Below are 24,407 nucleotides of genomic sequence, written 5' to 3'. Positions count from 1 at the left end.
GTCACTAAACGGAGGGTGTGGTTGATGGTAGAGGTAGTATTATGGATGAGTTTGGCAGCAAGTGTGACTGTGAGGGAACGAGTGCGTAAAAGCTAGCTTGTGTAAATGCTAGAACTAGAGAGACTATTAATCATTTGCATCCCAGTCAAGCTCGTATGCCAGTATGCATGATGACACTACACAAGAGAGCACGAGACACATGTGGCGTAAGTTTATTAGTGGAGGGGCGGTGGGTTTGTTTCAGTTGCTAGTTGAAAGTTTGCTAAGTTTGTAGCGAGTAAATACGAATTCGAATATGGAATATAGGGGTCCTCTCTTTGAGAGAAGAGCTTCCTACAGTGTGCTGGTTACTAACGGCGGTTAGGCACCGCCATATGCACACACACCTGACATTATTACATTGCATTATTGCCGTGTGGACAAGCGAGGAGATGCGATAACCCGCAACGGTCACCGGTATTGTTTTTCTTTTTATCGTGGAATTTTAAAATAATATCAAAAACATCCAATACAACGAGTGTGACATAATGCGGAAGAAGGTTAAATGTGAAAGTGGACAAGGGAAATTTAATTATTTATTGGTTTCACTTCGCTCTGGTGTAGTGCCGGGGAGCTTTCAAGCGAAACGAGTTTCGTGAACTATAGATATACACACTTCATACAACTTCATTGTCGTGCATCGATTGTAGAATTCATGAGTGGCCACCGTCACGTTCTTTGTGTGTGTGTGTGTGTGTGTTTTGTGCGTGTGCGGCGGCAGCAGCAAAAGAACCTTTAGTACATAGATCGATCACCGATCCCTGGCAATTTAATATCAAAATTTTAAAAAAATCTGAACAAAACAATTGGCAATCGAAGGGATTGGTCCAGGGTAATGAATAAATGAGAAGCAAAGGGGAGTAAAACGAAAACGGAAGAGCAAGAAGAAACCCAGAATAATCAATCGTGTTGTATGTTTTGAATGTCATTTTATCGCGCATAATGTTCCGTCAGTCTCACATAGCATTACTCGGAATAAACCAATCGGATGGGAAACAAAGTCATCCACCAATCCACCCAGGTGTGGATTTAGGAACGTTAGCAGAACACAGGAAGAGCTTGTTTCAAAATTTTACAAAAACTTAGATCGATTGAGCTCCCTTGAACAAAAAAAAAAGAAACACAGAAGAGTACAATTTTAGCTAATAGTAAATGGACGGCAGACGAATAAGGGGCAGAGAGATAGGCAAACTACCCCCGCATAAAAATACTTGGAACATGCAAAGCAAAGTGGAAAACACACAGTTTGGAATAAAAGTGCACCGTCTTTGCTAAATATTTCACACAAATACGCGCTACACGATCAGTTCTTTTTCCGCAAAAAACATACAATATCGATTTAAACAAGTAATGAGCAGCTGTATAAATAGCATGGCAAACGGTAGAAGAACTCACCGTAACCGGAAGAAGCATTTTAAACTTGAGAAAAGTTGGCAAGGGTAGAGAGGAAAGTGGGTACTCTCGAGCATCAGACACGTACTACAACTACATGATAAGGTATGGGAAGCAGAAGCGGTGTATGAAGGCGAAAATAAATCAAATATTTTTACAAACTATTCATAAAAAGGTTCCATCCCTCTGCGCTCTAATGGTCGATGCGATTACATTGCACCGCTGTAAAAAGAGTAACCAAAAAATGGAAATGTCTAAAAGCAAGAAGAGATACATTTTTACGTAATATACATACGGCGGCGAAGGTGTTAGTAAAAATTGGAACCAAAACCATTAAATCAAGATTTGAGAAAAGGGTTGACAAAGGAAAAAAGCAAATCATGTTAGTGAACAAACGTTAAAAAGTGTTTCTTTGCTGAAACACCATCACGCGGTCACTTTGCACTAATAATAGAACGGTAGTGTGTAACCCGGCTCCTCCCTTCCTTTTGAGATCCTTCCTTTCCGGTAATTTACAATCTGAATCGGTAAATGAACAGTAAATTATAAACTCGTTAAGTAAGCAAATATGAATAGTAGCCTAACCGTTCGGAAAGGGAGAGTGGTGAGCAAGGTAAGAGTGCAGCATACAGCAGTGGCAGAATAAGTCAAACAAACAATATATAAATGTGTGTAAATACATGGGTATTGAGGGAAAACGGAGCATTACAATACGAAAATGGAACAAAAAAAAGGAATATGAGAGAGAGAGAGAGACAACAACCTTTAAATAAAGTGAATCTTATGTAAAACAAAACCGAAATGTGTCGCAGATTGAAAGGAAAGGAGCTCCCAACATAATGGCTGCTAAAGAAGTCGTTTCTTTTTTCATAAAATAAGACATTTTATTAGCTACTTTTCATTCTAGCACTTCATCATTGAACATTTTCACCGACGATCCCTTCTGAGCGGTTGGCTGTGTGCTGTTGTGTGCCGTTTCACTGTGTTTGACTAGTGTTTCGGACACATTCAGTTCGTTTCGTTTCTGTTCTCTTCATTTTTTCGTCCTCTTTTTATACCATAACATGTTCCGATTTGTTGTACCATCTTTTTGTGGCAGTAAGACGCCTTAAAATCAAACTTGCCTCAGGTTTTTTTTCTCGGTATCGCTTCTCCATGCCCCAGGATACGCGCGCACTCATGATCCTACTTTTACCTAACATTTTTGGGTCCCCTTGATTGGACCTAATGGTATTTACACATAGTATACATTTACACAAACACATACACGATTAAAATGCTAGCCAACAACAATGCACAGAGCAGAGCGACAGCCTGGCTAGCTAGCGGGGTTTCTCCAATCGCTGCCAAGAAATGCGATCCATACGGCCGGTTTGCCGGACTGTGGACATTTCAAACAACTTTTACTACCAACTACTATATACATCACCCTGCTGCCCGGGGTGGGTACTAAATTGTGTGTGTGTGTGTTTGCTTAAGTAGCGGCAATATCTGAGGAGAATAGTTTGCACACGGAGAACAGGAGGTTGTTTTTTTTATAAAGGTAGATAACATTCGTGACGATCTTAAGAAGCGTCTGCTCTCTCATGATCAAATCGTAGAGCTAAGCTACGGAATGCAACGGTAAGATCGTAGCAGCAGGTCCATTAATCCAATTTCAGACATTCGCTGAAGAAGCGACCGAGCGTGTGGTAAAGATGAGGTCGAACACCAGCTAAGCTGTGATCCTCATCGGGGTAACTCTGGAAGCAGGAAAGGTAAGCGAATCAGCACACCTGACCTTCACACCTGGCGTTTATTAGCCTGTACTTACCACTTGCTTGAACATAATATCGTGCGTTTCGAGAGCACGCGAGAGCTGCATTGCTTGCTGGAAGTGGACATTGTCGTCGAAGGTACCGTGAATGAGCAGATAGTTACGATTACGGAATCGATCATATTGGGCCGTCAGTCGCGATTGCTCATATCCCCGTTGATTATCATCCTTCGGCAGTCCCATGTAACGTTCGGTATAGATTGAATCTATCAAGGAATAGAACGAAGAAAGAAAAGATGCTGTAAATCCTCACAAGTTCCAGCCGTAATGTGAGTCTGACTTACCATAGAACGACCAATCGGTAACTGGTGCAACCGATGCGGCACACTGGAATACATGCTCCGTATCCTGTGCTAGTGCCATGGCAGAAGCGTAACCACCATAGCTCCAACCCCAGATAGCTACACGCTTCGAGTCGATGTACGGTAACTTTTCGGCCAGCTTCCGGGCACCGGCAATCTGATCCTCTATCTCGACCGTACCGAGCTTCCGGTAGATCTGATACAGCAAACGATCACCTCTCAAACCACTGCCCCGGCCATCGATCTTGGCGTACACGACCGATCGGTTCGAGGCAAGATGCGTACCCCAACCGATCGACCACGTACCGACCACGTTGGCAGAGTTTGGTCCACCGTACACATCGACCAGCATCGGATACTGCAGGGCCGAACTGGTCGTGTTGATACCCGGTGGTATCAACAGCAACGCCTTCGCCTTAAATCCATTATCCAGCTCGAGCTCATGGATCTCGACCTTCGGTACGGCCTTCCTCTTGAGCATTGTCTCTAGGAAGGTATTGGATTCCCACGCTTTGATTAGCTTCAGTTCGACCTCTGGAAGCAAAAGACGAAACCCGGGCATTAACATCAGAAATCACTGGAACATATTGGAACATCTCTTCACTCACTTTTAGCCTCTGTTACACTCCAGTGGAACACGTGACTCCAGGGAATGTTGGGTCCTCGGGCCTCTAGGACCAGGTAGTTGCCAACCTTCGGACTGATCTGTGCATTGAAGAAGCTCTGCTTCTCGCCAACGCTCACATCGCAGGTCAGGCACTGCGGATCCGCCGCACCTACCCGTCCCTCGATGGCGTACACGTGCAGAACGTGTGATTCCTCCTCCGTGTTGGCCGTGTAGAAGATCATGTTCGTTTCCGCATCCCACTTGAGCAGATCCTGCACAACAAACTGTCCCTTGGTGAGGGCCACCGCCGAGCTCGGTTCCGTGGTTGAGATCATGGTAATGTGCTTGAAACCCCCGGCAGTGCCCTGGCTCTGAGAGGCCACCACTAGGAAATGTGTTCCGGCAGCGTTAAACATGGGAGCACTGAACAGATCCAACCAACCGTCGGTTAGTTTGATCTCGTGTACCGTCTCGCAGTCATCGGCCGGCGCAGCGGAACCGTTCATTGGCTTGCACGATCGCAGGATCGCATGGTTCTGCACTCGGTTCTTCCAGATTGTCACGAGCCGCTCGCTGGACGAGGACCAACCGACACTCGTAATGATGTGATCGTGATTTGCATTCACCAGCTCACGCGGTGGTTCCACCTCCTGCATCTTACGCTCCCGCAGATCGTACTGGAACAGATGGACAATCGGGTTCTTCGTACCAACCTTCGGGTAGTGCAGGGACAGCTCGTGCGGATACTGATAGTCCGGGTTGCCCGGTGGTCCATAAATCGGGATCTTCATGAGCGGCGTTTCGGTATCGTTGAAGCGAATAAACGCAATCTGGCGACCATCCGGTGAGAACCACGTGGCGATGTTGGTTGAGAACACTTCCTCCTCGTACACCCAGTCCGGGATACCATTGTACACGCTCGGGCTGCCATCGGTCGTTATCTGGATCTCGGTCGCTTCCGGTGATTGGCGGTAGTACAGATTGTTCTCGAACACAAACACGAACGAGTGGTTGGTTGGACCCCATTCGACCAGATTCAGAGGGCGCTGTAAACGACGGTAAAGCATTCCGTTAACGTTACGGCGTTAATGTTTTATTCGGCGAGATTGGCGCACCAACCAACTTACCCTTGCGCCACCAACATTCACCGGGATGATGCGTCTCGTGCTCAGCTCAACAATGTCGTAAATAGCCAGAAAACTATGGCGGAAGATCTTACTGTAACCGCGGGCCACCAGCAGATAGTTCCCGTCCGGTGAGAAGTCAAACTTGAAACCCTGCAACAGCTGCTCGTGCGCCGGTCCGAGCAGTGTCTTCGCATCGTTCTGTTCCGGATCGTACAGCATCACCGAACCGAGATCATCCCGGTAAATGATCTTACCGTTCGAAGTCCACGTACCCGTGAACCCATTGGCCGACAGTCTTCCCATCAGAATATCCTCGAGTGTGATGGGATCTCCCGTTGCCACGATGGGTGAGGTTTCCGGTGAGCTGCTTCCTTCATCATTAGCAGCCGTCAGCATTACCACCAAACCGACGGCGATAACGGTAAGGATGAGGGCGAGGGTGCCGAGTAGCATATACCGCCGTAGGCTACTCTTTCCCGAACCGACCAGTTCCTGTGTTGGGAATGATTGGGAAAAACACAAAAAAAATCCCCAGATTAGTCGCTTCACACTCGATCATCATGACTCGACGATATCGCTCATTCATCTTTGGTTGAGCTGACAAACACGTCAATTGCCTTATCCCGTGGCCACTCGAAGTCAATAGACACTTATCTTGATTATCCCATTCGCACCCCCCCCCCCCCCCCCCCCCCCCTCTGTGTCATGTGTCCTCTTCTGCACTCTTATCAGCCTCGATGATGGATTCGCTGTAAAATTCGCTCTCATCGTCGTCGTCGAGTATTGTTATCGATTGGATGAGTTTGATAGTGTGTCGCTGTCGCGAACATTTAATGATCTAATTGGTCAATTCGGCGTGCGTATCGCGAGGCAATTGTTTCGAGAGTGTCCTCTCTGGGGTCCTTCATTTTATCAATCTACTTAACGGCGAACAGCGCGATAAGCACCAACATGTTGGCCAACGAGATTTCTTCGAGGCTTCGCAACGCTCCCCAAAGAATGGTCTTGGAAACCGTTGGGTAGCCAACGTAAGCAGCCTTATGTTTATTCAGCATTAAATACACTTCCTAGGTTCATATAAGCTCTGGTGTCCAGCAGCACCGGCCATGATTGCAGACCAAGCCCAGGCACGACTAATGAGCCTTGAGTTACGTTCGCGATCGCGGCCCGCTGATCGCGTGTTAGCTAACCGTCATCGCGAACCGGCCACGTTCCGAAAAACCAGTCAGCTGCGCTCGATCCGCTCGTGCTGCACGCACCTTTCCTCCCCTCCCCAAAATGGCTCCACCAAACAGGTGGAACGAACTGGCTTTGTCAGGGAAGTAGGAAAGAATTATGATATAATTAAGTGACGACCGATCGACCACGCCACACTTCCGAAGGATGGACGATAGACGGCCGCTGATCGATGGCAATTAAAAAAAAAAAACTAATTGTTTGATGATCACGCGCATAGGAGAAAGCCTCTGATGATCTTGATCTAACTCAACAAAGCCTTGGGTTTGCGATCGGTCGATCGCTCGCGATTGCGAAAGGCAGATGTTGCGATGCTACTTAGTATTCAGCGCTCGCACCTGACCGGGAATCTGTTTTATGCAATCCAGTGTGCACGGAGCACATTCCTAAGCCGGCCGATTGACCGACATCGGAAAGGGTGCGAAGAGCACATTAACCCGATTACGACTCGCATGAAGTGCATGAAAAAAGTGTCCGAAGTAAATTGAAAAAACAAACATCAACCGGGCGCAACCGGGGAAGGTTCGATCCGATCACGCATTTCACGTCCAGTCCAGTGGCAAGGGGGGAAGGGGATGGGGGGTTGTTACGTCACATCGGCGTTACGGAGTGTCACTAAGTTGGCCCCGTTGCAGGGCCAGCAAATTTTAACCGCTCTCTGGAGTTGTTTCACTTTCAGCCACTCTTCTTGCCACTCCCGTGACTCCATCCATAAATTATCCTACATATAACATCGCATTTAGTCCGGATTTTCTCAGATGGCCATGCCCTGGTATCAGCATAAGTCTTCTATGCATGATTTAACATGATCCATTCGCGTGCTTTACTTCCACATCTCCCAGTGGGGTGGTTTATTATGAAATTGTTCCCCCCCACCCCGCCCCCCTCTCGACTTTCCTTCTTTACAACCAAAAATTACCTGGTCCGAATGTCCGATCTCAATCGAATTTCCACTGGATGCTGCCATGTTCGCGGAGTGCCCGGGGCAGCTTTCACTTCACTTTTCCGGATCAACTCGCGCACACACACACACACGGGTTCGTTCGCTTCGTACACTATTGTTGCTGTATCGCGATAAGGAAGGGAAATGGAAAATGAAGATATTGACCTTTTCCTTTGGGGCGGAGGTAAGCAATCAACATGGATTTTTCATCGATTGTTTCCAAAATTTTCACTCGCGAAAGCGTTTATCGTACGCGTATCGTCGGTGCTGCCAACGTGGCTGCCCGTATGGACGTTTGGGAGATGAACGTCGAACACCGGAATGAGCTGGGTGGCCTCTGGCTGGAAGAAGGTTGTTCATCTGTTGTTTCCCTGTACGCCCGCTTCACACACACCCATCGAAGTGTTTTCACAGTAATGTCTCTGTATTTCTGTCTCTCAAATGTTCCTCACAAGCGGCAACAGCAACAGCAGCAGCAGCTGTACAAACAACCTGGGTGCGACCTCGGTCGACATATCGAATCGTACAGATTCGTTAGCCCCCAGAACGACGAAATGCTTTTTGTACTGCTTTGTTGGAAGGAAGGAAGGTTTGTCTCCGCAAACTCCGCATTCCAAGGCGGCCCCCCCAAGGGCTGTTGGTGAAAGTTTTTGAAAGACAATCATATCGAGAAACCGTGCATGTCCATCGGGCATGTCACGATGTCACCAAGGGAGGCACCAGCAACCAGCGTTATCTTGTCCGAAATTTCTTCCAATTAAAGTGGAGCATGTTGCTGATCGACTCGACAACTTATCGGGAACGGGACGAGACGAGGTCGAGCGTTAGAATGACATCATACAGCCCCGAGTTTCTCGACCATAGAATTGCACCCCCCGCTTACTATCACCGGTGTAATGCTCCGGATTCACCGCGCGAAAGGCGCACTGGCGTCGGTGCCGTGCCCAAGTAACCATGTAATGGCCGCCGTGTTCGTGACGCGACAGATAGAGCGTGGAAGCGTCACGGTACTGCAGTCTGCCGGGACCCGGAAATCCCGGTCAACACCTAAATTGGTCTGGGCAATTGGCCGCGCTGCCACTGTGAAGTGATAATGAGCGGGTGCTTTGGAGCGGACGCGCTAAGCTCAACGATTAACTTCTTAAACAATCCCTGGCATTATCCAACACTGCGCCCTCCTCTGTCTCGATGTTTGCATGCTTTGTATCAAATGTTGGGCAATGGTCGGTCGCGTGATACTAATTGGAGCTGGCCGTACGGAGCATGCTACACAATGAATCACTGGCCGCCACGGCAGTACAGTCCTCACGGCAGACCGTTCCACGTGGTTGGTTACAGCCACGAGATGAGTAGACCATCCGTTTGCTGGCAAGCTTTCCCGTGGTGCTGGTGACACATTAGCCCATTGTGTGTATGACGTACGCTTTTCGAGACTGGCGACAGTGATAAGAACCGATGATTCGCTCCAATTAAGCCGCATCTCGCGGGGATTGGTTACCGGAATTGATTGAATCATTTGCTGCTTGGTCGCTTCTTGGTTTCAGAAATACCTACTGGGCACGTCATCTTGTGTGTTGCTGGTGAGGTTGGTTCTTAAGAGCGTCAGCACAAGTACGGAACTATAGTGCTCAATCTTCCTTCTGCTGCATCTTCAATCAACGATTCTTTTCAGCACAACCGCGTGACCGAGCGACGAAAACCATAATCCATCGTGCGACGTATGCGTTCTCAGTTCGATTAACATTAATTAACCCCCGTTATGGTCTTCTCTGGCGGCAGTTGTGTCCATTGACTTAACGTATTCAATCTTAACCATGATGTTTCCTTCCAATTGCTCTCCATAATGAACTCTTTTGGCCCAGACCAGACTAGTGGTCGACATCTCTCCATCAGCCCCTAGAATGTCACGCTGGTGCACCAGCTTTGAAAACGTTTGCATTTTTCATGGCCTCCCCCCCCCCCCCCCTTCCCCTTTACCAGGCCACTTGGTCACATACAAGCACACAATCCTTCATCAGTATCCGCACCACCGTAAGCTTCCGGGAGAAGGAACGGCAGCATCAGAGCGCCGTTATGGTTGATCCCTTGAGAGGGGAGGGGGTGGATACACTGGAGCTAACCCATTAAAGCGTTGGGCACCGCGCTGGTAATCGTCCAATGCGCCGAGCACACATCCTTCGGTTTCGCACCATCATCATGCCGTCTAAGGATCCAGGAGATACACCGCATCACCACCTCCCGCGCCGGCGTTATGTGTCATTAAACTGGGCACTTATCACGCTCCAAAACCTTCTCCTCCTTCCCGCGACAGTCAGGCGTCCCCATGATGCAAAGGATGCATTATTAATGCTCTTCAGCTTCTCGTCTATCTCGTGTGCAGTGTTTAAAGTCAATTCATTCAACCGCGTCCTGTGCCGTTCCATTTTATCTTCAGCAATCTCGTTTCAAAGCATTCCTGCATCAGGTCAGGTCAGGTCCAGTGGTCATGTGCGTGTGTGTGCATGTGTGCCTTATCCGTGCATGCTGGCGCTGGAAGGCGCTGGCAGGAATTTCTCAATTGATTTTTAAGCTTTGCTGCTGTCAGTCAACCAGCGCTAATCATCGAATGCCGGATCGAGCGCCTCATTGGGTGATGCGGATGAATTGCGAAAAAAGGGTTCCTTCCGGGCCGCCCCATACAGGACCAACCCATCCGGCATCGTCGTCCCTCAGCAACAGTTCAAAGGCAGTTTCTGCATGATTAGTTCACGATTTATGAGCGTAGCTTACGTGATTTGCTTGAAACACGTGTTCGCCATCATGTAAATCGATCGACCGTCTCCTCTTTCGGCGTCACAATCATCGCCACAATGTCTGGCAGGAATCGTACGAAAGGGAATCGATTGAACTGGAACTGTGTAGCAGCAGAGCGGGGGAAAGTTTAATTGAAACACAAGCCACCCAGACAATGCTCGTGTTTCATATGCGCGCTGCTTTCTCACGTGGAAGCTCGTCCACATCAATCAACTGCGGTCCGGGGTTCCCGGGGACAAAGTGTCGTTTACTACGACGATCACTGGCTGCTGCTGTGCTGAGGCGCACATCTTCCCGCCACCAGCACCAGCACCAGCGACACAGCAGGTCACAGCCGCTCAGCCACTTAACACGTTAACCTTTTCCTATTTGATTCGATTCTTTGCCACGAAGATGTCTAGAGCAAACGGACACGATCATACTGGGTTACTTCGATCGAAACACTCTGCTGCTCCGTTTGGATGGCATTTCGCAGCTTCACTTGAATGCGACCGGAGTAGGCGAACCCAGCTGGCCATGACGGACGGACGAACGGACCGGTGGACAAAGCGTCGATCTGGTGTGGTCCAGTTCAGTGCAGTTGGCTTTGAATTTGAATTCAAAGTATACATTGGCGTCGGTGGCGATTCGAGCAAAACGAGAGCACGCCAAGGGCACGCCACAAAAACGAGGCCTCCAAAAAAAGCCAACGAATTCCACTCTCATCGAAATGGCATTGATGCACAGGTCGCCGCCAGTGGGGTGCCTAGAAGGTACGGCGCTCAGCCTTCGCTCAGCATCAGCTCCAGTGGAGGAGGCTCTTCGATTTGGTTCGAAACCGGTTCTACCAAGCTTCTACGAACGCGCGACGATCCCCGCCAACCGGATCGTACAGCTCGTCGTCGTCGAGTTGCAAATAACCTTTTCCTTCACGTTTGGTAAGGGTGCGCGCCTGGGGCTGGTGGACATATTTGCTGGCAATATGGCATTCGACATCGCCATCTCCTGTCGTGTGTGTGTGTATCACCTGTCCACCACTTAACGAGCGAACGGTTCTCGTATTGTCACACCGTACGGCCATGATGTAACGCCGGGACTCGAACATCAGATAGCGACAGAATACGTCGCCCTTCTCCATGGATCTTCTCCCCTCCCTCTCTCTCTCTCTCTCTCTCTCTCTCTCTCTCTCTCTCTCTCTCTCTCACGTCCAGGGGTCCAAAAGAATGTTGATTCGCTGTCACGATAAACCTGGAATCTCGCGCTGCAGCTCTGTTGCTCGGTGGAAGCACCGTAGCGAACGAAAGATTGCGGAGTAATCAACGAATTAAAAGATTCGCAATCACACCTCGGGCATGGAGATGCTTTGACAACATTTGTTTTACGATACGGAGATGCCTTACCGGCGAATGGCCAACTACCATTTCGCTAGTTGCTTATCGCCACACAGTATGGTTTCCGTCCGGAACGTCACGCGTAACTACCGTACCGTAGATGTTATCCGCGATACACCACAACCCAGAGGTGCAGATGGGCGTTTTTTTATGGATTTTAACGTCCATTTTGTGCTCGGTCACGTTTTGTGGGATATGATTTATAGTATATGTTAGCTCGTGTACAGTTCTGTGTTCCAGCGTTCTGTTCTGCTGGGAGCCAGGAGGAAATGGCAGACAACACCGGCACCGGCGTGTGTGCAGCGAATGTGTGGTACACAGGAAGAAGGTAGATGATGCATTGCATTTCCCACTTTTGCCGCGGTAGTCGCATGAAGCGTGGACATAATATTTATAATCGGTTGGTGTCGCTGAGCTGGCTGAGAGAATGTGCACACGTAACGAATGGTAGGTGCGTGCCGGCAGACGACGCTCTAGCCAGACGCTGGACCGTTGCACCGGAATGCTTTATGCGAGAGAAAGTCACAGCGCGAAAGACACCGAAATGTAAGGTTCTGGTTACATGGGGTCCCCAAATTAGACATCATAACGCGCGGCAATGCGGGAAGCGAACGTAGAACAGATGAACATCGTACAAAAGGAGAGTTGTAAAGGGCCTTTCTAGGTCTGGTTAGAGAAGGAGAACACTAAACGAAATTCTAGTAGTGGTTACTAAACGAAACATAATTAATCTTCATTTCACTCCAGCACACTGTGGTTGGCGATCTCCTTCAATCGAGCTTCAGCAGCATTTTATCGCCCTCGTCGTCGAAGGATCGATCGTTCGCACATAATTGGTCACCACGTTATGGCACACGGGCTTATAACTGTATAGCCCTTTTTGGCATGGCCACGGTTTCAGGGCTTTCTACAGACAGAAATCACGCAAACACCGTCAACACCGCACACACTATACAGTGCCAATTCCCTTTTGGATTGGAGAATGGTGGAATGGCGCATTTTAAGGTGCGTACACCCTTTACTGACCACACACAGCTACACACACGAACGAGACAATCCCGTGATCTGATCGTAAACCGGACGGGGACGAAGGGACCGACCGAACCCGCGCACCACACCGAACTGGACGGATCGAGTACTCGGCGTAAAGTGAATCTCCCCCGGCGGCAACCTTACTCGGTTACTAGTGGGCCGGGGCCATTCGCGTTTCTGATCTTCGCTTCGGCGGGGTGGCCATGGTAGCGAGCATCCACGGATAGATAGCCACCAGAGAGCGGGAGAGAGCACGCGAGAGAGCGAAGCGGACGAATTTTGTGCGTTCGTTTCCCCACCAATCTGCATCTTCTCGCAATACTCAATCGCAAGCGAGGGCCATATCGGACTATCAGGAGCAGGAAATTAAAAGTCCATTAACGCATCATAATGTTGCAGTCTGTTGTTTTTTGGTACGGTAAGTTAATTGTGCCACGAATTGGGGAGATTTACTTTTGCACTTTGACTGTTTGTTTCTCTATCAGCTCTCTCATTATAGCGGCCTTCGAAGGTGCTCCACTGTACTCGATAAGTATGCCACTACTTTCCCAGCCAATCGCCAATTTTCTCAAGCAATTTGCGGAAAAGTGAAAAGTTAAGGAAAACAATTTACTCTGACCGTTGGTTATGTTGCTTCAAATTCAAATGCCTTCGCGTGTCAGCCGAGAGAGCGGGAGTTTTGTACGTCTAGCGACTCCAACAGCTTGCCACGACCGCATGGCTTACTCGGACACGAACGAACGACCACGAGCAGCGGTGGCGAGACTTCTCTCGCGGAGATGTAAACAACGACTTGTTGCCGGTGTTGCTCCCCCACGCGACGTGACCGGTTGGAGAAAGTCCCCACCAAGTGGTCAACAACGTCGGCGACGGCGGCACAGACATCGGTCAGTCAGCGGTGACAAACTGCTTAACCGTTGGTCGGTAGTTTGTCGGTGATTTTGGTTTCATCAACGCAGCGATTGTGGCCATCGGCGTAGCGTAGCCTCAGCTTTCGCTGTGTCCAAGGTGGGGGAAGGGCCCTCCCCAGACAACCTGGTCGGAATCCACGAGATGCTGCATGGTGGTTGCAATTAAGCCAACCTCATCGTCACAGTGGCCGCCGCCCTCGCTGGTCGGGCTTTTGTCTGCATCTCTTTGAAGATTGCTTTCTGCGGGTTGAGGATGGCCAGGCCATCTCGCGCGCCGCTAATCAGGATGAGGGCAATTATGGACACGAGGGCATTAATTGCCGCTGCTGGCCTCAGCTGGCATCAGCTGGGATGATTTCTGAACCAAGATATGACACCGAAAGCGTGTCACGCGCTTCTAGTGGTTCTCGACGGACACAGCAGAATCAATAGGTAATTAAGCCACTGTTTGAACACTAGTGCTTCATGCCACGTGGTTTCCGTTGTGTGTTAAAAAGGTGATCGCACGCTTAATGCTTCTCGGTTAAAGGTTTACAAGTCACGGCCATGGCATAATAATGGAATTTGTAGAACCTTAAGTGCTAATCGGTAGTTCGGCTTCAAGTTCCATTTTCCTAGAACAAACCTAGAAGATTAGCGTTGCAAAGTGACGTTGATTGATTTGTGACAAGTGTTACTGCAGCAATTCTTGATTTCTGTCAAGGCAACAAATTATACGAAGTTGGTCAGAATATCCTGTCAGAGGTTTCTACGGGCGGTAATTTATATTCTGCCTCAGAATTAGAAGAATAAAATCTATACAAATATTGTGTATAATTGTACAAACCAACAATTTTAACTGAGACACCCCATGTAGTGGCCACATGATTAGAATAACTGAACCACAACTTCTGGTGGTGGGAATTATGGTGGCCATACCCTCATTGCAGCGCATTGTGAAAAATGGTGGCCACGAACAATGCACCAGAGGTGTGTGTGGAAACAGCACAGTCTGTCCGTTACATAGTACACCCACACCCCGCCCGCAGGCGTGTTCGTTATCATTATGCTCAACAGGTTTACATTGGTGTAATTGCTTGGTGGTTTATCGGTTTTCGCTATTACCTGGTACATTTCAATTTTCCGTCCTCCTTGTAGTGGGTCGATGTCTACGATGGTACCGCCACGCCACCGACCACCAGGAGCTACCGGTGCGTCACTGTCCTCGGATGCTTCTGCCCCAATCGCGGTATCTTCGTTTTCCGAGTCGCTGCAATCCGACACCCGGTCGCTCGTAGCCAATCGTTGGTACTCGGTGGTGGTTTGTCGTGCGGCTCTATTCATAACTCAAGCCCTTTATTGAGTTTTTGGGGTTGCGGGAAAAGGGATCACACCAAGGATGCTGCTGATTTAAGGATCGTGTTCCGCTTCAGCTGCAAGTGTTCATATTCCTTCGAGGTCCATGGTATGCTGTTTTTTTTATCTAAAGAGAGAAAATTGGAAACGAAAATCACAAAGTTGTTGCTCCCCTTTTTGGATGCGGAATGTACATCGTTCGAGGAAATTCCGGTTGCTTTAAATCTTTAAATCTCTGACCTTGGGACTTTCGAGTGAACTCGACCGGATGGATAAAATAGGAAACTAAATCCCCCTTGGCAAAAAGCGTCGTGCAGCACGCAGTAAGCGTTGCCGCCCTGCCTATCGACGGACTACCGGATTTCATCTGGGCTGTGACTTATCATCGCATCTCCCCGGTCTTCGCTTGGGCGAGTATGAAAGACGCGAATCATTAAAAGTGCCCTTCGCGACAACCGAAAGCTGATGAGCATTGTTCGCACGCTCGGCGACAATGCACGGCATGGCTTCGTTTGAGCGAGGCCATTGGAGAAAAGAAGGAATTTTCTCGGGCGGCTGCCGTACCGGTTCCCAGTTTAAAATGAGTGACAAATTATGAAAGATATTACCGAACGTAATGCCCTGGGGTGAAAGAACGAGGACTGGTGCGTTTTCAGTCGCAATTTTTCCTTACATAAACATCTAAACATAATTTTGTGACGTCTGTTCGCGATGATAGTCGATGGTAGGCAGGCCTCCATTTTTACACAGATTGTAGTGCTCGATCAACAAGCGTGTACTAACACAAGGTACAGCACAAGCACTCTACATCTAACGGGTGTTCCCCGCTCTCCATATTGCACCACGTGCATGAGCAACCTTTACACAGCTGGGCACAACTGAGTACATACACAAAGTACTTCCCACGGAAACGAGCGCGCGATTGTGAGTCAACATCGTAGAGACGATGACGAACATGAAGGAACATAAGATTGAACTTTTCGAAAAATACACTTTGAATTTCATCCCACGATCGCCTGGCTTGGTGCAATCATCAAACGAAAACAAAACGATCGTATCTCCTTCGGTCGACGCGCACACACCGAAGGAGAAGATCAGCCGTGGACGTCGCTGATTGACCTCAAAATCTTCGCGGACCACAACAACCACTTGAAAGTGTGTGCCGCGTATCGGCCGTTGCGGTTTCACCTTGAGAAGACGCGAGAGATGCTCGTGTGCCACGGTCTACGGAACTCATCACACCGGATGATGATCATTCTTTCGGCGTCGAAATGCCACGAAAACCGCAACCACATGAAATGGAAATCGTGTGACAAGTAGTGACAACCGTTGGATCAATATACCTACCACAACTTTGCAGGTGGTCACTCCCTAGTTAGTATACGGTAGTAGGCTATGCTTTCCACCTCACAGCATTCTTTGATTAGATCATTTGCACACACACTCGTGTACCACGCGTAATGATCCTGCTCCGGAAGCAAACGTAACGATCACAACGACGCACGCGGAACGAATGTGTACACTACCGCGCGCGGCACTAGTGATGTATGCCAAGAATGAACCGTCACCCCCGCCCAACCATTGGCAAGTTGCCCAAGATTTCACTTTCCACTTGGAGTACGCGAAACTGTACGTAAAACACGTTCTCTTCCCTAGGTGGCGCACGAACTTGTAAGTCCACCCAGTACCGACGGTATCGCGGCCACAGCGGCAGCGGCGACAGCTGAGCGCTCTTTTCGAACCGGTTGAATGGAGCAGCGTGTTTGTGTTCGCCGATGCGATGAGAGGGACGATGACGACAATGAGTTTTGGTTTTGTGGAGGCTGCCGCTGCCTTGGGAGAGCGCAACATAAGGCGAGATAGGTTTTTCCTCCCAGCAACCGTACGGTTGGGTAGAAGCAAAAGTGCTGTTTTCACAGGAATGATCAGCGCAGAATTTGCGATCGTTGATTGCTTTTACCTTGAATTTCATGCCTATGGCGAACAACTTTAATAACAAAAAATTATAATAACATATTTTGTTGAGAAAACCTTCAAAAACTTCTAGTGCAGCACAAAAAATTATTAAGTTTGTAAAAAAATCTGTGTGCGACACCCCTAACCGGATTTGAACCTAGAATCTTCTGTTCCGTAGTCAAACGCTTTGCGAAAGGACTTGTCTTGGAGGAAGATTTATTAGTACGTATTATTAAACACAAATTAATTTTATTAAGTACTTTTTACCAATTTACATTTTTCATCAACCACTCATCAATTCATCAATTACATTTACATACAGTACATTTTTTAATTCAATTCTTGAATTTCTAATTGCGTTACATACCTGTGTGTAAGAGTTCAACTGTTCTGTGTTCCGCACTATCACAGCGTCCGTAGATGATTGAAACGGACCTGAGTCAGTGTTGACCAAAAACATCTTCTTCATCCGGTCATCCGGTCGGACGCTTAAGAAAAAGATAGACTTTGACAATTTAACCCATGCATCCATATTCATGATGACGGCAACAAGGGTAAACCCTTTCTCTCAAGGATACCCGTGGCGGTCAGTCAGGCGTGTAGGGAAATGTTTTGCATTCCTACCCTCACCCATCCGGTTCAGTGATCCACTAAACGGTTGAAACAGGCAGATGAATGAATGACGCTGAGACGAACAACCATGATTACACGGTTTATGAGTACCCCATAAAACACTTTCTTCCCTCTAAACAACGTGTTGATGGTGCTGGCCATCGATTGGTAATTATACTGGCTCAGACACAGGAAGACCATAAACGTCGTTGGAAAATTCCAAAGACACAACCCCTGTAATGTAGGAGAAATTGTGATATTTTCTAAGAGAATCCGGGTATTTCTTTTTTGTTTCCAACGATTTACCTCTGCACCTGGATACAACCATGCAGAACCTTTATTCCGTTATATTTTTGCGCTCAACAGCCGGTTAAATGGGGAATATAAATAAATATATGTGCATTCGTGCTACACAATAGATTAGATTATTGGAATATAACGTCGCCTGTTGCCTTGCGGTTGTCAGTGGAGTAAAATGAATTAACCGTGAGTATGCCGGTGGTGTGGCTGCTATTTTTGCATCACGATAACGAAATGCTGCATAATTTAGAGACGCAAACGTAACAATAATTTGGCCTGCATCCTCGCCTCAAGCACACGCGGATCTAAATAACGATACTCGACTATCGGGCTATCACCCTTTCAACTTCCACAGGGGATCGAGATCTTTGAATGGATCATTATTGGTCTCCTCCTTTACCGTGCTGCTTACTGCTTGGGCTGATTTCATTTGATACGACGTCAGTATACCACCTGCAACCGAAAAAAATGAATTATAGATCATCAGGCGGCTTTGCAAGGGAGAACGTTTCGCTTACGTTTGTTCAGAATGCTGTGACCGTGGCTCAGCACGATCTGATAGGAAAGTTGAATGAAGTTAGGATCACGCAGTGCACCCTTCCGCTGGCAGCAGATCCGGTACCAAATGTCGATTACATCTACAAAGATACAAGCATGAGCATGGATTAAAGAGAGTCAGTGACGCTAACATCCACGATCCTACAAAGAAACCTACTTATCAACAATGGTTTTCGTGTTTGCGTAGCCAGTATGGTGATGATCGCGATCGTGATCAAACTGGAACGATCGGTTCCAGTCAAACAGTTCAACACCAGCGGACGTAGTTGGGCAGTCTTTTGATCCATCGGCTGATTGTACTGACGATAGGCATCGATCAGATTCTGGGCCACACCTAGCATATGTTCGGCTGAGTTTTTAGGCCACAGCTTCGGTTGCAGGAGCGCCACAGTAAGTGAATAGTCCGAGCCAAGCATCTGGATGCGGAGCGTTCGCTCGGTACAGTGTGTCAGATCGAATTGTTTCACGAGTGTCACCGATACATCGCCGTAGCTCAGCTCCTTTCCCGTGTCCGTTGGCCAGAAAGGATCTAACAGCTGTCACAGTCCAGAGTGATCCAGGATGAGCAAATTGATTCTAAAGATAAGCAACTAACGAACCATACCTCATTTGCCGTGTGAAGAACGACGATCACGTTGGCCTTCTGGGACCAGACCATGTTCCAGAAATCGTTCACCGTGTTTGGAAGCGGCGTCTGCGCCAGCACAAAGTTTGGACATCCAAAGCCAAGGTCCTGGAGGAAGCAGACAATGCAAATGCTGTTAGAATAAACTTGCTGTTTGGGAGTGTTAGGCTACACGGACTAATGAAATGCTTTTTCAATTTAATATATTATCGTAAACGTGTCGGCTCCTATTATCTGCAAATAGACAAAAACTTACCAATTTGGGATCCTTTTTGAACTTTTTTTTCGACAATTTTTCATTTTTCAAGAGTAAAAGTTTGAGAACAAAATCAGAAAACAAACGGTTAAAACGATGGGAACGGAATCGAATTATTGAGTTACGAAAAGGAAAGGCGGAGAACTCTAGCCTAGATTAAGCCATTGCTAATGCGCGCATGTAGGGATGGTGAGTAGAAGATCTGGGACAATACAAACCTTCACGTAAACGGCGTTGATATAGTTATCCGTATCCGTTGATAGCTGCACACGGGCATGATCGTATGGGACACAATCGATCGATCGATTCTTTTCCGGAAAAAGGCGTGCCACGCCAACCTGCCGCTTGGATTCTTCCTTTACCTACGAGTAAGAAGTAAATTAAACATCTGCCTAACTAGTAAGAATCTCCGAAGCTTACCAACAAATCCTGTAGCTCCTTCCATTTGCTATCGAGTGGCGTGGTACCGTTTAGCGTTTTCACGTTGATTGTTTCGACGAACTTTTCCAACCTTTCCACCTCCTTATGGAACCACTTGACGGTGGTACCATCCTCAAAGGGGTCCGGTTTGACCGGGCGCAGAAACACGTTGTCCAGTGCGCTGGTCAAACTTCCACTACCAGTCACAGTGGCTGTCGCACCGCAGACTGAAGCACTATCCCAATCGAAACTGGAGCTCAAATCGGAACAGAGCGATAGATTGTCGAAGCTTGGCTTACGATCACCGAATGGCACCGAGCTGGGTGTGCTAGCTATTGGCAACGGTACTGCGTTACTACTACTGCTTGATTCCTGTGCCGCAGCATCTCGCACCACAGTTGAGGTCTCCGGTACCACGGATTTCGTTGCTTTCGTTGGGGTCAATACCTCACTCGCGACTCCATCGTTCCCATCGATGACACTGCCACTGACCATGGACGGAGGTAGTGAGGGTTGCGGTTGCAGAATCGGTACGGTAATCGGTGGAAGGTTCGCCGGTGAAAAGTCGATTCCTGATAGCAGATCGATGTTACCACTGCTGGTGGAAGGCTTGACCGGTTGCGAGGCGACTTGCGCGGTCGGTTGAATTGGTTGCTGTGATGAGCTGGATGATGTCGTTGTTGTGGTGGTTGCTGCCGGTTGCTGCTGGGGTTGCTGGTGCTGCTGAGAGCCAGTGCTATCTACGTACGAGTTCGTGTGATGTGAATAGTGCGTCACGTGGCCAGAATCGTAAGTCGGCTGCGGTTGCTGCTGATGAACTGCCGCACTAGGCTGTGACTGTGCCGAATCGACTTGTTGCTGTGTATATTGATTCGACTGGATGGTGGAATATGTTGATGATTGATGATAGTAGCCAGTCGGGTTCGTGTTCGTGGCGTAGTAAGAGGAGGCATCGGCTGCTGGTGGTTGCTGGGTAGCAGTTGCAGTGTAGCTTGCTTGGATCCCCGAAGATTGTCCTGCGATTGCAGGGCTGGCCGAGATTTGATACTGCTGCGCGGTAGAATCAACAGACGTGACGGACTGGATCGGTGTGGCAACTGCCGCCGGTGTTTGATGGGAACCACCGGAGTACTGACTCTGATACGAACCGGAAGCGTTCGATGAATCGTACTGGAACCCGCTCGTATACTCGTAAGCTCCTGTTTGCGAGTTGTACGAATAACCCGGATGGGATCCGTAGGACGTTGTTTGTTCATTTTGATAAGGCCCCTGTTGTTGGTAGTACTGTGTTGTGGCAGGTTGCTGATACTGAGCCGGTGTTTGATTGTAGTTACCGTATGCATCCTGTACCGGTGGAATGGAGGCTAATGACTCACTTGAGGAGACCTGTGGATAGTGCACATAGGCAACCGGATTTGAAGCGGTGGGATACTGCTGTTGCGCCAGTGCATTATAGGCATTCATTTGTGATTGAAGATTAGGGTACTGTTGTTGATCCGATGTGACAGTGTATCCCACAGTGGCGGTAGTGGTGCTGGCACTTCCTGAAGCTACTCCATAATATGCCCCTTGCTGTTCAGCGCTGACAGTGGATGGCTGAAGATTCATCGAGGAAAATTGCTGCGACAGTTGGGGCCATGACGGAGTTTGGCTTATGTCCGTCGAGGATGATGCTGTTGAAGGAGCAGGCGATGGTTGCTGCGTTGCTGGGTTGGCGTACTGTCCATAATCATAATTGGCAGTGGGCTGCTGCTGTTGTTGCTGCTGCTGCTGCGATTGCTGTTGGTAATAGTAGGCATTGTTGGTATTTTGATACAAAGGATTAGCATAGCCTGTCGTCGGTTGCTGCTGCTGCTGCTGTTGTTGTTGCTGTGAAGCCGCATACTGCGAATAATCATAGCCTGCTGCCACGGATGCGGAGGGTATACTGCTTCCACTATATTGTTGCTGTGGTTGCTGCTGCTGTTGTGGCTGTTGTTGGGTATAATTACTATAACCTGCACCGTATGAGTCCTGATAGTAACCACCGGAAATGCCAGCAGCACTTCCCCCCGTGTTAGTGCTTTCGGAACCAACCGGTGCAGGACGAATAGATGGCAAATGCTTGTCTACTCCAGAAGCCTTTATCGAACCAAGCGTGATGGTTCCGGCCTTCAGATAGTCTTTCAATTTTGGTCCACCACTGGAGGTCGTCGTGGTGGTGGAAGTGCCTCCTGTCATTGCCAATCCACCACCGTTGATCTCGTTCGTTCGCTTGGATACGTTGCTCGATTTGAGCTTCTGATTACGCTCCTCATTCTGCACATCACATGCGGCTTTCACACGCGAATAGAGCTTCTGCACGTTGCTCTGGAGTTTGCGATAGAACTCGAGCCCTTTAGCACTCTTCGAAAGCAAATCTTGGTACACATCGTACGAAGCTTGCAGCGAGGAGAAGAACTGATCACGACGCGTTTTCGTATCCGAGAAGCCTTTCAACGAAGGAGCACAGCGAGCGTAGGCTTCCGTCATTGCTTTTAGTATGTTTGGCTGTGCTTTCATGTTCTGCTCCAGCAATCCTACCAGCTGATCATGCTTCGCTAGCTCCTTCTTGAACAGTGCTTCCATTTTGGTCTTTTGCTGCTCAGAACCACCGCCATCGAGTGCGATCAGCTGTGAGGTGATGTCATCCTCCGTGATTTGGTGGCGCAGATCCTGATAAAGTTTCTCACGCTGGTTACGCATCTCCTCTACCTTCGCAAGCATCGCGTTCAGTTCGCGAAACGTGGCCTCATCGTAGTGCTCCATACACACCGGTATCTGCGTACGGATATCCGGCAGCGGCTGGGCGAGGATTTTCAGGTTTTGAACGTGCAAACCCATCGCCTTCCGCAGGGTATCATTGCTTTCGCCTGCCTTATTGTGTGCCTCCTGATACTTGGCCAGCTCGCGTCCCAGCTCGACGATATGAGCACCTCCGTTCGATCGTTGACCGATCTTCTGCTGATACCGATCCTCCTTGGCTTCATCGGCTCGTAGCAGATTTTTGATCTCCTTCAATGTAAGTTCCACTTCGGAGCACGTGTCCGCCAGCACGGCCATCGATTGCACCAAATCGGGAATGGCGTTCGGTTTGGCCTGCAGTTCCGCACAACGATCGACCAGACCTTGTGGTAGCCGAGTATCATTCGGTGCACCCGACACTTCCAGCTGTCGCAACGCGGCCAAATTGAGCGAACTCATAAATGTCTCAAGTTCGGTATTTCGATCTTCGACCCTAGCACCGATCGTACGCAGGATCGTGGCCTTCTCTTCACTGTAAAGCGAGCTGCTCTCGTGTGCTTTCATCGGAACGAGCCGATGGAATATGTCCTCTCCCATAGCTTCCGGGTCGGTCACATTGAACGCGATGCCATTGACCAGATTGGCGCCCTGCACGGCGGAGATCGCACTCAGTTCTGGGACTTCCTCGTGATAGATAAATTCATTCTCGTTCTTGGCCGCCTTACGCTTCGCCTCGACGACGTCCATCGTGAACTGCAGTGCCTCGTCTACTTGCTGCTGATTTGCCAAACCCTTCGCTTCCTTGCGAGCTTCTTCGAGCTTCTCAAACGAAGCCTGATAGAGCGCGACGCGTTCGCCCATCTTTTGCTGCTCCTCGGCCTGCTGGCCCTGGTATAGCAGCAAGATGCAGGACAGGTACGATATTTTAAAGCGCACATAGCCGCGCCATTCCTTGAAAGTTTTGCTCCCGACTATGTCCTGCACACGACCGCCGTCTCCGACCTGCGTCAACAACGCAGCAAGGGCCGAGTTGTAGTAGCTGATGATCTGCGCCGTAACCTTGGCGATGATGCCCGACTTCCGATTGTCACATAGGCTCTTCTCCATGATGCATTCCTGTGCCTGGGCCAGGCAGAGGGTGTGCATGAAGATGAGCAGTTCCGCCGTTAGATCTCCCTGCAGTGAGAGGCCGCTGAAGCTATCTTTCACATGCCCATAGGCCCAGGCGGCACACTGAAAGTGCGTGCAGGCCTTCTTCATGCCCTCGGGATCGGAGCGACTCTCGGCACGCCCTAGCAGTGTGTGCAGGGCGGCAAAGTTGTGCAAAACGCAGGCCATCTCGAACTTGAGGCTCGTCTTGCTGGCTGTCGCTCCGGAGTAGAGATCTTTCCAGTTGAAGGTCAACATTTGCTGGCTCTCGCTAAGTCCTCCGAGCAGGAAGCGGTTCTGGATCGAGTGCAGCTGGCAGTAGTACCGCCGGATCGTGGCCGTGCCCTCCACATCGCGTGTCGGCCGAGCGGCATTTCCACGTAGCTGCTCGAGAAGGGAACACTCCTTGGAGTACGACTCCGGATCCTCCTGATAGTACTCCGCGATGTACTGGAGACGAGAATGGAGTGAGGGGGGGGGGGGGTGAAAATGCTAATTTGATTTGCCGTATCACGCTCGTCTTTGTCCAGGCGGGCGGGGGATGGTTGGCGGGGTTATGAATCACTTTTGCTCTTACCTGTTTCAGCGCTCCGAAACTAGTCGATTCTGGGCTGATTTTCAGCTCGAAGCCGATCATCGGCATCCGCGGAACGGCCTCCATCCTGGCCGTGTGGAGTGGCGCTTCCCTGCCCTCTATTTATCGTCTAGATTCGGTGGAAATTACGAAAAACAGAACTGGAAATTACGAAAATGATCGGCAGTATTCTACGAACGAAGATGCACAAATTGTCACCCGAGACAAGGTGGTGTCATAAAGACCAACTTTTCCTCGGGGATTTTAGAAAAAAGATGAGAATTTGACTGT

General features: G+C 48.9%; 3 protein-coding genes across 5 annotated transcripts in view; 1 reads left to right on the top strand and 2 right to left on the bottom strand.

The window, feature by feature from the left end:
* LOC125957491 (sarcoplasmic reticulum histidine-rich calcium-binding protein-like) overlaps positions 1–10,191 on the top strand; it is a 12,162-nt gene extending 1,971 nt beyond the window's left edge. Inside the window, exon 2 of the mRNA XM_049690235.1 lies at positions 10,181–10,191. The gene's annotated coding sequence lies outside the window, so the exon portion shown is untranslated. The remainder of the gene's footprint in view (positions 1–10,180) is intronic.
* On the bottom strand, positions 2,285–16,617 carry LOC125957468 (venom dipeptidyl peptidase 4). 3 transcript variants are annotated; one of them, XM_049690189.1, is made up of 7 exons: positions 16,251–16,617; positions 14,673–15,030; positions 5,284–5,775; positions 4,158–5,202; positions 3,532–4,083; positions 3,245–3,453; positions 2,285–3,173 (listed from the first exon to the last, which is right to left on the bottom strand). In XM_049690189.1, the coding sequence occupies exons 2-7, from the start codon at positions 14,889–14,891 to the stop codon at positions 3,078–3,080; spliced, it is 2,613 nt and encodes an 870-aa protein (XP_049546146.1). In that variant the 5' UTR covers positions 14,892–15,030; positions 16,251–16,617; the 3' UTR covers positions 2,285–3,077. The 3 variants fall into 3 exon arrangements, with proteins under 3 accessions (XP_049546146.1, XP_049546148.1, XP_049546147.1); XM_049690191.1 differs by lacking the exons at positions 14,673–15,030; positions 16,251–16,617 and adding exons at positions 7,439–7,583; positions 12,652–13,561; XM_049690190.1 differs by lacking the exons at positions 14,673–15,030; positions 16,251–16,617 and adding an exon at positions 7,439–9,416.
* A 1,149-nt stretch (positions 16,618–17,766) lies between these two features.
* Positions 17,767–24,323, bottom strand: LOC125957462 (tyrosine-protein phosphatase non-receptor type 23). The gene is made up of 7 exons (XM_049690175.1): positions 24,120–24,323; positions 19,631–23,992; positions 19,429–19,572; positions 18,934–19,062; positions 18,487–18,865; positions 18,290–18,409; positions 17,767–18,224 (listed from the first exon to the last, which is right to left on the bottom strand). The coding sequence occupies exons 1-7, from the start codon at positions 24,201–24,203 to the stop codon at positions 18,106–18,108; spliced, it is 5,337 nt and encodes a 1,778-aa protein (XP_049546132.1). The 5' UTR covers positions 24,204–24,323; the 3' UTR covers positions 17,767–18,105.
* Positions 24,324–24,407: the final 84 nt, after the last annotated feature.

This window comes from Anopheles darlingi, chromosome 3 (genome assembly GCF_943734745.1).
Source record: "Anopheles darlingi chromosome 3, idAnoDarlMG_H_01, whole genome shotgun sequence".
Classification (NCBI taxonomy): Eukaryota; Metazoa; Arthropoda; class Insecta; order Diptera; family Culicidae; genus Anopheles; species Anopheles darlingi.
Note: the sequence above shows the minus strand (reverse complement) of the source record. Positions and strands in the feature narration are given on the sequence as shown.

Bases quoted from the DNA above. Each gene is read 5' to 3' on its own strand.
- LOC125957468 (XM_049690189.1), bottom strand. From the start codon at position 14,891: ATGAATAGAGCCGCACGACAAACCACCACCGAGTACCAACGATTGGCT. The intron at 4,084-4,157 runs GTGAGTGAAGAG...TTTTGCTTCCAG, and splicing joins GAGTGTAACAGAGGCTAAAA to AGGTCGAACTGAAGCTAATC. The intron at 3,174-3,244 runs GTAAGTACAGGC...TCCTGCTTCCAG, and splicing joins ATATTATGTTCAAGCAAGTG to AGTTACCCCGATGAGGATCA.
- LOC125957462 (XM_049690175.1), bottom strand. From the start codon at position 24,203: ATGGAGGCCGTTCCGCGGATGCCGATGATCGGCTTCGAGCTGAAAATC. The intron at 23,993-24,119 runs GTAAGAGCAAAA...TCTCGTCTCCAG, and splicing joins GTTTCGGAGCGCTGAAACAG to TACATCGCGGAGTACTATCA. The intron at 19,063-19,428 runs GTTTGTATTGTC...TGCTTCCTCCAG, and splicing joins TCAACGCCGTTTACGTGAAG to GACCTTGGCTTTGGATGTCC.